This window comes from Mastigoproctus giganteus, chromosome 6 (genome assembly GCF_048544385.1).
Source record: "Mastigoproctus giganteus isolate SK-2022 chromosome 6, ASM4854438v1, whole genome shotgun sequence".
In the NCBI taxonomy this organism is placed as follows: Eukaryota; Metazoa; Arthropoda; class Arachnida; order Uropygi; family Thelyphonidae; genus Mastigoproctus; species Mastigoproctus giganteus.
The window spans coordinates 29260655-29275493 of NC_143580.1; the positions used below are offsets into that span (position 1 = coordinate 29260655).

A 14839-nucleotide genomic window follows, 5' to 3' on the forward strand; every position below is an offset into this window, starting at 1 on the left:
GATATGCGGTGGTCATTCCCTGACCTTTCCGCATCCTCCGTATTTGGTGGTCATGGGCTCGAACCCCGGTCTAATCAAGAAGTGTGTGCTACGCACTGCCGCTCCTGCCCACCTGGCTACGGAGGTGCCTTGAAAGTGCCCCTGTGGCATGATTAGAAGTGTATGAATCTCCCATATTTCTCCACTCTTCTTTCTTGGGGAAGTGGATCAAAATGCAAAATTAAAAAGGTGTATAATACTGTACAACAGTGAATTTTCGTTACCTTCCATTCAATTTCATTATGATGTTTTCCTTACAAAGAGGTTGTAAGAAGACTTCAAACTTCATATAGACATATTCTGAATTATCCATACTAAAATATATAAAACTATATTGTTAGTTGAGAATTTCCAATATCCTGACATAACTCCATTACTATTACTTCATTACTATTAAAAACTCTACTTGACTATTTCTAATACTAGTGATTTTCCAATTAGATAGTGTTCTGCCACTATGGCATTGGAAGAGGAGGTTTGAACTTTTGCATAAAGTAATCTCAAACGTCCTTTGCCACAATGTGCAAAGAAAGGTTGACAATTAAGGAACCACAGTGATTCTGCACCATCTGTAGATGGCTTTTTTTTCTTTTTTTTTTTTTTTTTGTTGATGGTAGGTTCAAAGAGGGTTCCACCACATGGTGTGCATGATTCCACACACCATGTGGTAGGACTCTGGAATCTCAGATACTAAAGTTGTGGTGACTGACTGACTCTCACTGGGACCTGGTAGATAACTTAGCTTCATCAGTGAATGGATTGAGTAAGCTAAATGTTGATGGCATCCTTACTCTAGCTCAGATAACACATAACAGTATCAGGGGGCATAAATCTAAATTAAGGAGAAAGAATAGTTGTAGGATAGATGTGCAGGAATTTGCTTTCATCCAGAGGCTAGTCTGAATAAATCCGAGGAAGAATTAGACAAATTATTGGAAGGGGAATGGGCAACTAATGTGGTTCCCCCCCCCCTTTGATGCTGCATAAGCTTGCTTCTTTGTATCATTTGCCAGTGGTAATACTAACATATGTCACAGAAATCCACTGTCCTCATCCAGCTGTTTCATCATATTTGTAGAAATGCATAGTGCTGCCAACTATCACTGGGTTTTAGAGCATGTGCATGTCAAATCCTATTCAGGAAGTATTCAGTCTGAAGCACCTATGCACTGTTCTGTTGTATATGGAATCTGCAATTTCCAGCTACATGTGCATATGATTTTCTTGGGCCTATGCACATGATTCTCAGGTCTCTTCCACTCCATGGCACTTATACTTGCACAACGGGATTCTGGCCACCTTGAGACATTATCTCTACAAATTCCTTATTCTATTTGTGTATCAATGATCTACTTGTTCGCATCCTTTATCATTTTGTTGAAAATCTATACTACACCTAAATGTCTGACCTGGTCTTGATGAACCATGATACACACTGTGGCTTCCCTTTCAGGCGTCACCATTTTCATTTGTTGGGTTTTAGTCATTTACCTGCAGTCACTTGGAACAGAAAAAAAAAAAAAAAAAAAAAAAAAAACTGATGCGATACACTTTTTTAGATGCTTTACAACATTCAAAAAACTGAATTAAATTATATGTTCCCATTCAAAAGTTAATTATTTCAAACTAAAATTTTTGTGCATACATACACCTTGTATATCTCCCTTTGAATTATCATCCTATTGTATATCTCCCTTTGAATTATCATCCTATTGTACTTAATTTAGCTTTCCAAAGTAGTGGAGTAATCAATCAATTGTTATGGTACTTCATAACCTGCCATCTGATTAATAATCACCAATACGGATTATATTGGAGCTAATACATTGATTACATCTTGGCTGATTACTAATCTGTGGTCAATTCAATGGAATGTTCAGAGAAATAAAAATAGATACTCTTGTTTATATGTGACAAAGGTTACTAAACAAGCTTCAATATTATTTATGGTTTGCCTTCGTATTTTGAAATTGGGTAAAGAGGTTTCTCTAACTGCTCACTGCTTGTGATGGTAGATGGCAGTCTAATTTCAAATGCTTCTGGAGTTGCCCAGGTTCTGTTTTTAAATCCATTCTTTTCTGCTTGAATATTAATGAACTTCTTCCATTGTCTAGAAATAGCATTCACTGTTCCACTTTCCAGTTCAGTAAATCTTGTGTTGAACAGAGGGATACATTTTTTCAAACATCCAACCACTAGTTACTTAAATGTTGAGATAATTTTCCAATGGGTTGAAGAAAACTTCCACCTTCTAAATCTTAGTCATGTCTTATTTTTTGCAGGGGGGGGGGGCTGCAACCAACTGAAATCGTCAACACTCTAAGCAGAACTTTCCCAATTTCTGAACAAGTACTCATACCAATACAGGGGATAACCCAAAATTCTAATCTTAATTGGCATAAGCAAATCAAAAATATTGCAATGCTTAATAAAAAAATAAATAAATAAAATAATAATAATAAAATAAAACAAAAACTAATGCCCTTTCCTTTTACTCTTATCATTACTTTTTGGTTAATCTTTAAAATCTGGTACCTTTCGGATCAATTGCTGCCGAGGCTGTAACAGACAAGCCTAGGCATGGGGAATTAAACACACTAACTAAAATGGTGATTGTACACTGAAGAAGAGGTCACAGCTTCAATCATTGCAAGAAAAACAATGAGTAGGAGAGGCCAGGCCTGTCAATCACTGCTATTTGCAATGATCCATTGGAAGGGATACCATGCTGTAAAGATTAACCTACTTTTCTTCTAAGCATCCATTATTCTTGAACAAATCAAACTATTCCACCACAGGATATTATTTTCCCATGTCAGGTGGAATCTCAAAACTAATGACTAGAACCAAAAGAGTGCAATCAGGTTTATCAATGATCCTACTCTTACAAACTCACTTCACTTTTCAATCACGTAGACATTCAATTTCTACTGCATGCCCCTCTACATATATATGACAATATTTTTTAAAAGTTTCTAGCCTACCACATATTTTGTTATTTGAAAATTCTGAAAGGACTATGTGGGAAGAAAATCCACACGTATATAGAGATGCTGCATGATGATTCTTCATCACACAATACCATCAATCATGGACTGCATTACTGAATTCAAAAGGGGGTTGTAGGGCCAACAAAGATAAAGCCAATTCATGTGTGTCCAACACAGAAAATACTGATGTTCCTGACATAATTTTCAGAGTAATCCATACAATATATATGAAAGGCAAACATACCCTGTTAATTAAACCATTATACTATCCATGAAGAAGCAAACATAAAACAATTTCAGCAAAACTAGTACCAAAAGATTTCAATATGGACCAGAAGAGGAAGAGGGTAGTAGCATGTGATGCAAGAAAGCAAGCATATGAGCTTATGCAGCATCAGCCAAAAAAAAAAAAAAAAAAAAAAAAAAAAAAAAAAATTTACAAAACAATCCCCTCTAAATAGTTCTCCAGTTCCTCCTTAAATTTATTTAACCTATCAACTTCCACAACAACAGATGGAAGTTTTTTTCAGCAATTAACCACCCGCTGACTAAAGGCAAATTTCTACACATCTATACTACATCTGTCCTTCCTCAATTTCAATTTATGCCCCCTTAGGTTCGTAATCTGAACAAGCAGAAGAATCCCATCAGAATTCAGCGTGCTCAACCCATTCAAGGCCTTATACACCTCAATCAGATCACCTCGCAGGTGCTTAGTCTCCAGCTGCTGCAATTTGCAGAACTTAAGCCTCTCCTGGAAAGAGGATCCCTTCATTTTGCCCTCACCAATCTTGTTGTCCTTCTCTGTACACGCTCAATCAAATCTATATCCTTCCTAAAATGAGGCCACCATTGCCTTATACAGAGGTACAATGACCTTTTCCCTACTAACAAAATTCCTGTATATCATTGACCTGCCCTGGCCGCCTGTCTGCATTGCTCAGAAAACTTCATATCTTACGGCAAAATTACTCCCAGGTCTTTTTCATTTTCTACCTCCTTAAGTGTAGAACCACACAGTTGGTACGTTTCTCTGGGGTTGCTTCTACCCATATGCAGTACTTTGCATTTGTCAAGGTTGAACTTCAGTTGCCACTTCTTAGCCCATCTGCCCAAATTATCTAGATCCTGTTGCAGTAGCACACTGCCATTACTGTCATTAACAACCCTGCCAACCTTTGTGTCATCTGCAAACTTCGACATTAAGCCTGATATACCTTCATCAATATCATTGATAAATATACAAAACATTGGACCCAACACCGAACCCTGTGGGACTCCACTAATAACATTAGTCCACGAAGAGCAGCACCCATTGATTACCACCCTCTGTCTTCTCCCACTCAACCATCCTTTTATCCGTTGTAGCATCTTACCCTTAATACCATTCTGCTCCAATTTGTACAGTAGTCCTCCATGTGCAACAGTGTCAAAAGCTTTCCTGAAATCCAAGTATATGATATCAAAATTATTTTTTGCATCCAGTTCCTTTGTAACCACATCATAATAACCAATCAAATTTGTCAGACAAGAGACTTTCCCTTAACAAACCCATGCTGTGTCTGAATTATTGCTACAGTCTTGTCTAGATGATCCTGCAATGGATCTTTAACCAGTGACTCCATTATTTTACCCGGAACAGAAGTCAAACTAACTGGTCTGTAATTACTCGTGTCACCCTTCGATCCCCCTTTGTGAATTGGGGACACATTTGCACATCTCCAGTCCGTGGAGATGTGCAAATGTGTCCCCAATTCAGAAAGGGGTGAGTAGTGTAAAGAAAATTGAAGTAATGTGAATAAATTTAAAGGAAGACTAGAACAAATTTCTAGAAGGGATGGGCAATTAAGGTTAACTAGCCTTATCAGATTCACAATCTGCACTTTGATAAGAATTAAGGTTTGGCAGTTCATTCTAGTTTTCTTGCTTTCATAATGAGTAAGAATGCTGATTTCAGGCAAATGCAATGATTTTATGGTTAAGCTACAAAAACAGTTAATAGATGCATAATGTTATGTGCATATATTCAATCTTCAAATAAGGGTATGCCCATATTGAAAATGCCTAAAAAAATGATTACCAGCAATTTATATTTGAGTGCTGATCTCGTGATTTATAATACACAACCAACATGATTTTTACCTCCAGCAAATCAATGGTTGTTTCTGGTGAAGTTTTATGTATAGAATTTAAAATCAATCATAAAAATTTTTCTATCAAGTCACAGTTTTAAATATAGATAACTGGATTCTGTACAAAGATATCATTACTGTTTGAAATACAATTTTTAAACTTATTAACTTTTGGTTGGTTTTGTTTATTGGTCTAAAAGTTAAGCAATTATGTCATTACTGTTCTTGCAATATACTTTGATTTTGATGCACTTTTCCAGACAAGTCAGTAATTTTATTAAACCATTCAACTGTTCAATATATAGTGTATGATAAACTATGCTACAAGAATTCATCTTCTGTTCAAATTTACCAATTTCTTTTACTGTTTTTAGGTTAATGCATTGTTAAAAATGGAGAAGACAAAGCACAGAACTTGTGTCAATCACCCAGACAATTTTTGCTACGTTTGTGGACACTTAATCCCAAAAACTCAGAGGAAGAAAATATACAGTCACAAAAGTTGCATATTCATTGTACTTCAGCTGCAAGATTGGTGACCAAGAAAAAAAATTAGGCTCCGCATATCTGTTGTATTACTTGTACAACAAACTAAAGGCTGTGGCTATAGGGCAAGCCGAAAGCATTACTTACCTTTTGCCATCCCTATGGTGTGGCGCAAGCCCAAGAATCATTGAAGACTGCTATTTCTGCATGACAAAAATAAAAGGTATTTCCAAAAAGAGCAAGAGCCGCATCAAATATCCTATCAGCAATTAGGCCAGTGCCATGCCACATGGTAAAGAACTGCCAGTACCTGTGCCACCAAAATCTTGATTGGAAGTAGTGATGAAGGTACAGTTGTTTGTTATTTGGTTTTTAGGAGCATTCCCTGACCTTTCTGCATCCTCCGTATTTAGTGGTGACTGGATTGAACTCCAGTCTAATCAAGAAGCGTGTGTTACGCACTGCTGCTTCTTCCCGCCTGGCTACGGAGGCGCCTGATGATGAAGGTACAGAAGAAATTGTTTACCAGATGTCGTGGAACCGCACACTTCACATGATTTGGACTACGAGGCAGAAAAAGAAAAGGCCCCACACTACATTGAACAAGAAGAATTAAGCCACTTGATCAGAAACTTGGGTTTACCCAAAGAGAAGGCTGAATTACTCAGATCCAGACTACAAGTAGAACTTACTCACCAAAGGTACAAACATTACAATATACCGTAAGCAAAATGAAGAGTTTTATATTTTGCAATGGAAAACAACATGTGTGTCTGCAAAAACATTGGTCTTATGCACAAACTGAACATTGATCACAATACCTCTGAATGGCATTTTTTCATTGATGCATTAAAGCTAAGTTTGAAAGCAGTATTGCTTCATAAGAAATACTTTACCATCAATTCATCTTGCCTGAAAGAAACTTACAATACAATAGTATGTCCCAGATTCATGCTGCTATGCAATGACTATGGTTGGAATATCTGTGATGATCTCAAAATGATTTCACTAAATATTTGTTTCCTGGGATGGTCGCGCAACAGCTAAACACTACATCGTAAAACACAGACAAGGTATATGAATATATTCCCGGCAAAAGCAATGTAAAGTATGTTCCATTGGTTGAGCCACAAAAGGTTTTTCTTTCCCCTTTACACATCAAGTTTAGACTGATTAAGAATTTCACTAAGGCACTGGATAAAGAAAGCAGAGGATTTGCATATTTACTGAAAGTGTTTCCAAATTTATCTCATGCAAAGCTGAAGGAAGTAATTTTCATAGGTCCTCAAATAAGAAAGCTAAAAGATGAAGAATTTCAAAGAAACCTGAATGATGTTGAACGGCTGCATGGAGATCTTTCAAGGCTGTGGTACACAGATTCCTCGGAAAGAGAGAAGAGAACTATGAGCAACTGGTGAAAAACTTGCTGAAATGTTACAAGAACATGAGGTGCCGAAGAATGTCATTGAAAATGCATTTCCTTCATTCCCATCTGGATTTCTTTCCTGAAAACTTAGCAGATGTCAGTGATGAACAAGGAGAGCACTTCCACCAGAACGTATCTGCAATGGAAGAACGATACCAAGGTCGCTGAGACTCTGCTATGATGGGAGATTACTGTTGGTTCCTTAAACAGGAAAGCAATCTGGAGTATAAAAGGAAATCATTAAGTGGGAAACATGTCTAAGTAACATATATTGTGTGTAATAATTACAACCATGTATGTTGATATTGTATAAAAACAAGGAATTTAAAAAAATGCATATCTTTTGATGTAGACGTGACAGAAGTAAAAGAGTGATATTTTCATAATCAGGACATTAATTTTGTTCAGAATAACCAACTTTCATTACAGAGGTATCAAGGTAAAAAAAATTGTCAGGTAGTGTTATCATTCTAGGTTCTAATCATTCTGTAATAGTAAGAAATGTTTTGCCTTTCAACGATTCTGTTGGTATTTTAATTTCACATATTACATAGAAAGGGAATTATAACAAGTAAAAACACCATAATTATATTTGCAAAATACATTGCAATTATACTATATACTCAATTTCTTGTTACTTCAAAACCAAAAACAAAAGAATAAATTTAAAAAGTGACCAAAAAAAAAAAAAAAAAAAAAAAAAAAAAACTTACTTTAGTGTATAGGCGCCACCAAGACCAATGCCTTAACTTCAGATATGCTGCACAGTTACGTTGTATAATGCGAATTGCACTCAGCTGCTGGAGTCGTTTTTGATAATTTCTAATAAAAAAAAATGTTTTGGGTAAAAAAAATTATTCTTAGCAATTATTCTACACAGCAAATATTTTAAAAAGTAACAGTTTAAATAATAAAGAAAGACTAAGTTTTGTTCTAAAAAAAAAATAATAATAATAATAAAACAACTTGGCCTAAAAGAATATTTAGGTATTTAAAGGTCCAGCTGCTCCATAGTCTTCAATTATTGTTACTGTAAAATATTTACTTTTTTTTTTCCTTTTTGTCTTGGTTAGAGAACTGTACCAGGATACAGCAACTGCACTTGCAGCGAGAAGCATGTCGCTTGCCAGTAATTTCATTTGGTCAGGTCCAGTAATGCACACAGCTATGAAAATATAGTATAGCAATGCCTACTTATCAAAATTTATCCATTCAAATAAAAACCATGCCTCATCCGAAAATTGACCCTAGCTACAGAATCTTATGACAACGAAAGCTGCCTACTGTTATTTTGTAGGGCCACAGTTTTAACATTTTGTTGCCATTCTCAACAGTGCTCTACCATTCCTGTTTTGTGTACAAGACCCTCACAGAACTTATGAGGCAAATGTTCCACAAAACCATGAATTCTGTCCAATTTTGCCTTGGTTAATACTACCAACAATACACTTTTTATTCAGAGTTTAAGTTCTGAATCACGTTCCTGTGTTGAATGTACTTACCAAGAAACTTGTTGGTAGAATTACGAAACATAACTGTTGCATAAATATACTCACTGTTCAAGTGAACAAATCCGTGACAAATGAGGAAATAAGCCTGGGTCAAACATGACAAAAGCAAGAAAAGTATCTTGTGTCTGCCTCATCATGCCTCTTAATTGTCAAGAACTGGCTGAGCATGAATGCCAGCAAGTGATGCATTTCTTGCCACCAAGCAAGAAATTTTTTTTTCATAGATTCACAGAGCATTGCATATGTATGCAATGCTCTGTGAATCTATGAAAAAAAAAAAAAAAAAAAATCTATGAATACTATATATAGTATTCATAGTTTACTGTAGTTCACTGGTACAAAACAAATGGCACTGTCACAATTGATTTTTTCTCCATTAAAGTATCAATTATTTATGTTATTAGTCATCGTTACGGTTTAAATCATTTTTAATATTTATTAATACTGCTGATGGAGATAGGTATTTCCAGTGTGATGTCTAAGTCTGCTGATGATACAAAGGTGGACACTTTTATGACAGTAATCAGATTATGCAACTTGCAAGAGCAGCTAGATAAACTCGGCAGCAGGTGGGCTGAAAAATTTGAACTGAGGGTTAATGGGGCTAAATGCTGCAAAGTACTACATTTGGGTAGCAGTAATCCCAGAATAACAAACCATCTGGCTGTAACCAGATGGTTTGTTATTCTGGATGGTTTGTTCGTTGGAAAATGAAAAGATCAAAAAATAATTGTAGTCAGATATGAAATTATCTGAGCAGTGCAAACAAGCAGTTAGAACAGCCCGTGTCACTTTGTCAATGATATACAGGACCTTTGCCAGCAGGGCAAAGAGGTGATTATACCACTGTATACAGCAAGTTTAGGCTACATAGGGAATACTGCATAGAGGTTTGGGAACCTCATTTTAGGAAGGCAGAGATCTGTTGGAAATGGTGCAAAGAAGAGCAGTGATTAGTTGGGGAGGGGTAAAAACATTCTTACTAAGAAAGGGAACATCTGGAAACCAGGCATCCATGTCGTGATTTAATTGAAGCCTATCAGACTTAAGAGGGTTAAGTAAATTAAATGCTGGTGGCACTCTTATCTTTTCTCAGATGAAACATACAAGATGACATAAATTTAAACTGGAAATGGGTGGCTGCAGAACAGGCGTGCAGAAATTCATATTCGGCCAAATCAATTGTTGGAATAGACCAGGGGTGGCCAACAAGTCGATCGTGGCTTTAATTTCGGTCGATCATGACGAATTTTAAATATATATAAAAAATTGATTAGTCAAAATCTAAATGTCATTATTATTATTATTATACACCCCACTACATAAGCTTATTACAAATCTGCTGAACCAAGTGACTACTCTTATTGCTACATAGCCACTAGGCTTGTCTAGTGAAAATTCACACAGTTACATTGTGGAGAGCATTGTGTATGTGTCGAATTCTTATTTAGCTTACTTAATATTAATAATTGGACAGTACTTACACATTAATTTAATACCCTTTGATTTAAAATGAATACTACAAAAAAGAGTAAAACGTATCATTTTCATCAAGTGGGAACTAGAATACTTTTTGTAATGCTGTTGTTTGATCTGCAGTGCTTCTGTGGCTGTACCCAAAAAAAGGAAATTTAGAAAGGCACTTCAACGTACTCCACGGTAAATACTAATTGGATTTTCCACCTAATAGTGATCTTATAAAAAATAAAATTAAAAGAATTTAAATCCAGATTATTCGCACAACAAAATTTCTTCATTTACAATCTAAAGCAGTTAACTGCAGCATCATTTGAAGTGAGTAGTCTTGCAAAAAAATGCAAACATTTTCTGATGGTCAATTCATCAAAGATGCATTTTTAGAAATAACAGATTCTCTTTTTGAAAATTTGATTTCATTTGAAAAAATGAAATCGAAAGTGCTCCTAAAGATCTGCAATTATCGAAAAAAATGAGTAAAAAATGAGTCAAAATGTGAGGGAACAATTGTGTGCTCATATTGCTAATTGTGTGACCTTTTCTTTATAACTGGACGAATCTACAGATGTCAGTGATACAGCTCAATTGCTTGTTTTTATTCGTATCATGTTTGATGATTCTGCCACTAGAGAAGAACTGCTGGGTATGGTTTCGTTAAAGGAAAGAACTGGAGGTATTGATATATTTAATGCATTCAAAAATTTTATTGAAAAACTTAAATTACCACTATTTAAGCTCGTATCAATAACAACACATGAAGCTAAAGCAATGACGGGGAATCTTAACGGATTCATCGCATTGTGCCAAATGAATTCCCAGATTTTTTTCAGTTACCTCTGTATCATCCACCATCAAGTGTTAGCCAGCAAAAGATTAAACACTAAAAGTATTATGGACATAGCTTTAAATATCATGAATTTCATCAGAGGACACAATCTCTTCAAAGGAGACTTTTCAAAATGCAACTCAATGAAAATGAACCAGATCTGATATTACACACAGATGTGAGGTGGCTGAGTCAGAGCAAGTTTCTACAGAGATTTCGAAATTTGCTGAATGAAATTAAAAAATTGTTGATCAGAAGGGATGTGAATATCAGCAGCTGCTTTTTTTTTTTTTTTGGGTAGTTGTTGGCGCATCTGCTTCTGTGGCCATAATGCACCTCCCAAGATTTTTGCAGTACTTTGATCCAAGCCCGAGGCGGGATTCGAACCCGCGACCTTTGGGTTGCCAGGTAGGCACTTTACCCACCTGGCTAGCCCGGTCGGCTTCAGCAGCTGCAAGATATGGAGTGGTTGTGTGATCTGGCTTTTTTGGCAGATTTCACCAGTAAATTTAGTGATGTGAATTTGGAATTACAAGGAAAAAAATAAAAATGTGGGTGACATGATTAATAATATTTCTGCATATAAATATCAATTTTCGCAATGGCTAAAGTTCTCAGGAAAAAAAAACAAAGGAAAAAAACCGATCATTTTGCAAATATATCCTGTTTTTGAATTCAATAGTGAGAAATATGTTACTGAAATTGAGAAAGTTGTTGATGATTTTAAAACCAGATTCAGTGATTTTAAAACAATTGAAGACATTGTTCAACATATTTCTTATCCATTTAATGTCGACTTAGATACAAAACAAATTGCAGAAAAAATCTGAGATTTTTCACATGCAGAAAATATTACTTGAAAACGAAATTATTACATTGAAAAATGATAACTTCTTAAAAGCCAGATCATCGGAAAAAGACTTTTGGAAATATGTTTGCCAAGGAAAGTATCCAAATGTAAAAAAAAATAATTGAACTTTTAAATTCCTGTTTTGGTTCCACATCTCTATGTGAATCGGCCTTTTCATATTTGAAACAAACAAAAACGAAAAATTGCTCTACTCTTACGGACTTGCATACAGAAGATTCTTATCACAGTATAACTCCAATTTTGAAAACTTGGCAGATGACATGAAGACACAAACTTCACATAAATTAAGAATTTAAAATAAGAATTCTGAATTGTATTTAATTTTAAAATTTATAAACATTTTTCAGTATGTGTTGATTAACTTTTTTAATCACGTAAAAAAAAAGAAATTCTTGAGATGGTAGATTGTGGCACATTTTGAAGAAAGAAAGTAGACCGCATCACAAATTAAGTTGGTCACCACTGGAATAGACTATTGCCTAATGTTGTAGAGGGTAGTTTAAATAAATTTAAAGAAGGTTTGGACAAATTATTGAAAAGAATGGGGAAATTAAGTTTTTTTTAGCTGGTGCTATATAAGCTTTGTTTCCTTATATCATGTTACCAATAACAATACTTTGTAATTTTGATTTTATCTCCATGAAAATATCAATTATATTTCTGTTATTAGCCATTCATTTGATTTAAATCATCTAAAAGAATAGCTAAAAGGAGAGGTTGCTGCGCATTAGCCATTCAATAACTGAATAACTAATGTTAATTAACACATTTAAAATCTCTCATTCTTCTGAAAGAAGAAATGAAGAAAGGGGTGTGGTTTAAACAAGATGCATTCTGCAGTTGAATTTTAACCCGTGTACTACAATAACACTCTCTGTATTATTAACATAGTTGATATTTTTACATATGTGATTACCTTATGATGGCTCATTACTTCTGATAAGTGTACTGTGAAGTATATATATGTCACAAGTCAACTCACTACATTATAAAGAGAAATTCCACCCAAATAATAAAAATAACTTTAAATAAAATTTAAAACTTCTTAAATATGCTATTATTACATACCTACGAGCCAACAAACCACGACAGCATGCTTGAAATTGAACAATTAAGTCTGAGATCTTCATATCTCTTTCTTCCTCTAAATGTGCTAGCACTCCAGCACGGAAAAATATCTTGCTCTGTCCAATCCTATAGAGGTTGGGATCCAGGTCTAATGCTAAAATCTGAAACATCAAACAAATATTTAAATATATTACTTCTTCGTTTATACATTCACTTAACAAATTAAGAAGCTTGCTGGTGGTGGTTTTTAGATGCAACAGCAATGTAGACCAACAAATTAAGCAATATAGAGGTGTTTTCAGACAGAAGTGTGGCACAAACATTACATGATTAACTGAAAACATTTTAATCAAAACAGGAAGAGATTTGTGAGAACTGAAAACAGTTCTATGTATGCAATGCAAAGGGTATGGGCTCTATATAGGCTGGTTGAGGTATATAAGATCTGTTCAAGAAGTATTCAGACTGCTATGATACAATAATAAATAGTGGCTTCTGGAAAGGAAAGCACATTTCGAAATCACCAAAAGCGATCATTGTATTGTATTTATTGTTTGTATGTCCTCAAATAACATCCTTTCAGGGTGGTGTCCCCAAATCAGTATTATAAGTTTCTGAATGAAGATTAGCAATTAGAAACAGAAAAGAGTGCAAGTTTGTAAAGTAACATGCCATTTTGTTTTTAACCTTGCAAAGTTGTAAATTCCATGGAACTGTCAGATCCTGCTGGATAGTTAGTTTGCTGGTTGTTTGTTAGATTTATTGGAACAAGTAACATTGGTCATAGTGTGCTGGTGCATGTCATATTAGATGTGATCTCTTTTATCACATATTATATCTGTAAATGTGTGTGTGTGTTTATAGACACAATTTGTTGTTGTCCAAGCTGAAAAATAAAAATACCCGAGATCAGCTCTACAGAACAAACTGGTGAGATTTAAGAATTTGAGTCTCCAAAAGGATCTGAACTTAGGCTGCTCCAAATAAATAAGTGGAGAATCCATATATTGTCACGGAGGGCAAAATTATGTTACAGCACTGAAACAGTTTCTCATAATTTAACTGAGAAATGGTGGTGCCTTGTACAACAGGCCCATCAGTGAAATATTCATTGTTTGTTAATCACTAGTAGTTGAGTAGTCTCTGAAGTGATATTATTTATGGTATATGTTATTTTTGATATTCATTTGGTGTACACTAGAGGTGTCAAACACACGACCCACAACACTCCGGAGTGCAGCCCAAACTAGATTAAAATTTAATTGGGAAATATTCAACAAAATAATAAACATACAATAAAACAAGGATAATATTTCATTTTAAAACTAAAAATCATAAAATTATTTTTTGATCTTGGTTTACGATGCCCTTTAAGTAGGCAAGGCAGCACTTCCCCATCTACGACTGCTGTTCCCCTCACAGCATGTTCTGTCTCTTTAACTAGAAATATGAAATTATTTTCCACCAATTTATTTAATTGATCCAAACTTATTTATTTTTAATTTTATCTTATATATCAATCACGTCACATTCTAAGAGCAGTAAGAAAAGATCTATACAAGAAGAACAATTTTTCAGACATGATGGGAGCAAAATTATTTCTTTTCTGAAGTAAACAACAAGATTTTATTTAATTTGTAGACACAATATTAGTGTCCCCAAGGAATATAATTTAAAACACAATTATGAAATACATTATTCTGCATATGATCAATACTTGGGTAAAATAAGAAAATATATATTAAGAAATTTGAAATCTACACTTCAAAAACAACAAAAAATATTTACAAAAATCTATGAAGACAGAGTGTGGTTATGTTATTTCAGAACTCGTAGCTAAACATTTAAAGTGTTTTAGTGAAGGTAAAGTTGTAAAGCAGTGTATGGTGAATGCCGCTGAAATACTTTGCCCTGAAAGAGTAAAAAAACTTTTCAGAACATTTCATTATCATGAAATACTGTTGCAGAAAGAATTGACAAAATTGAACTTCAAGAAAAAATGGAAAATTGTTTG

At 34.7% G+C, this 14839-nt stretch overlaps 1 protein-coding gene across 1 annotated transcript in view; it reads right to left on the minus strand.

The window, feature by feature from the left end:
- zip (myosin heavy chain 10) overlaps positions 1 to 14839 on the minus strand; it is a 380860-nt gene that overhangs the window by 111179 nt on the left and 254842 nt on the right. Inside the window, exons 18-19 of the mRNA XM_090375898.1 lie at positions 12826 to 12986; positions 7787 to 7895 (exon numbers count right to left, since the gene is read on the minus strand). Of these exons, the coding sequence (XP_090232024.1) occupies positions 7787 to 7895; positions 12826 to 12986 (270 nt within the window). The remainder of the gene's footprint in view (positions 1 to 7786; positions 7896 to 12825; positions 12987 to 14839) is intronic.